Raw genomic sequence first — 1,188 nt, forward strand, 5'->3', positions numbered from 1 at the left:
TTCCTTCTCCAATATATTTTTGTACTAATTCTGTCCCTGAAACTCGAATAAATGTACAATCCGTATGATGTGCTACAGCTCTTGCTAATAATGTTTTGCCTGTTCCTGGTGGTCCATACAATAATACACCTTTGGGTTGTGCAATTCCAAGTGATTCAAATAATTCAGGATGTTTGATTGGTAATTCAATTACTTCTTTTATCTCTTTAATTTGTTGATCTAATCCTCCAATCATATCATATGTTGAATCTGGTACTTTTTCTACTCTCATTAATGATATTAATGGATCTACTTGATTTGGAAGAACTTTACAAATACTATATGTATCACTTTTTAGTGCTACTCGTTGGTTGGGTTTCAATGCTCTTATGTCAATTCCTGCTTCGACTTTAACAACATATTTTCCTTCTTGTGTTGATTTAACTAATACCTTATCTTTTCCTACAGCTCGTATAACTTCCCCAACTGAACATGACGGTTCTGATAATAATTGAAGTTCTTCTTTCATTCGTCTTACTTGGTCATTTAATTGATTTCTTTTAGAAATTAATCGTCGTTGATTTTGTAACTCTGTACAATACTCATATGTCATTTCATCTATCTTGTGTTTATAATATTTGACCATTGCACTTTCTTCACTTTGTCTCTCTATTTCCATCCCTCTCACTTACTAATTTTGTAGTTCTCTCTTTTTTGTCCTTTTTCTTTTTCTTTTGAAGTTTTTATTTTTTTCTTTTTATCTTATACTCAGCAAAGTTATTGTTATTTGCGGCTGTGATAAAAGAATATAAATTCAATGTATTTCCTCAAAAAGATATAACATTTATTCTAAATATTATTTTATTATATTCTATTCAAATCCTTTTCTACTTTACTGTCACATATTAATTTAATACTAAGGAGTGAGAATGTTTTGTGAGTAAACAAAAAAAAGAAATGACTCACAAAATTTAATTAATGCAACGTCAAGTAATAACACATCTTCTGTTGCTTTCCCTCCGGTTCCTGTTAATATAGCTGCTTGTACTGCTGCTCCATACGCAACTGCTTCATCTGGATTAATACTTTTATTTGGTTCTTTCCCATTGAAAAATTCTTTTAATATCTCAACGACTTTTGGAATTCTTGTACTTCCTCCTATCAATACTACTTCATCAATACTACTTTTATCTATTTTAGCATCTTCTA

The 1,188-nt window shown here is 30.3% G+C and overlaps 1 protein-coding gene across 1 annotated transcript; it reads right to left on the reverse strand.

Moving 5' to 3' along the window:
- Positions 1-25: 25 nt before the first annotated feature.
- Positions 26-658, reverse strand: EHI_160570 (26S protease regulatory subunit 8, putative; the record flags this gene model as incomplete). The annotated part of the gene is made up of 1 exon (XM_001914568.1): positions 26-658. A coding segment is annotated over one exon (633 nt), but the record flags the coding sequence as incomplete, so codon positions are not given.
- Between the last annotated feature and the right edge of the window lie 530 nt (positions 659-1,188).

This window comes from Entamoeba histolytica, genomic scaffold, assembly GCF_000208925.1.
Source record: "Entamoeba histolytica HM-1:IMSS scf_1104750518709 genomic scaffold, whole genome shotgun sequence".
Classification (NCBI taxonomy): domain Eukaryota; phylum Evosea; order Mastigamoebida; family Endamoebidae; genus Entamoeba; species Entamoeba histolytica.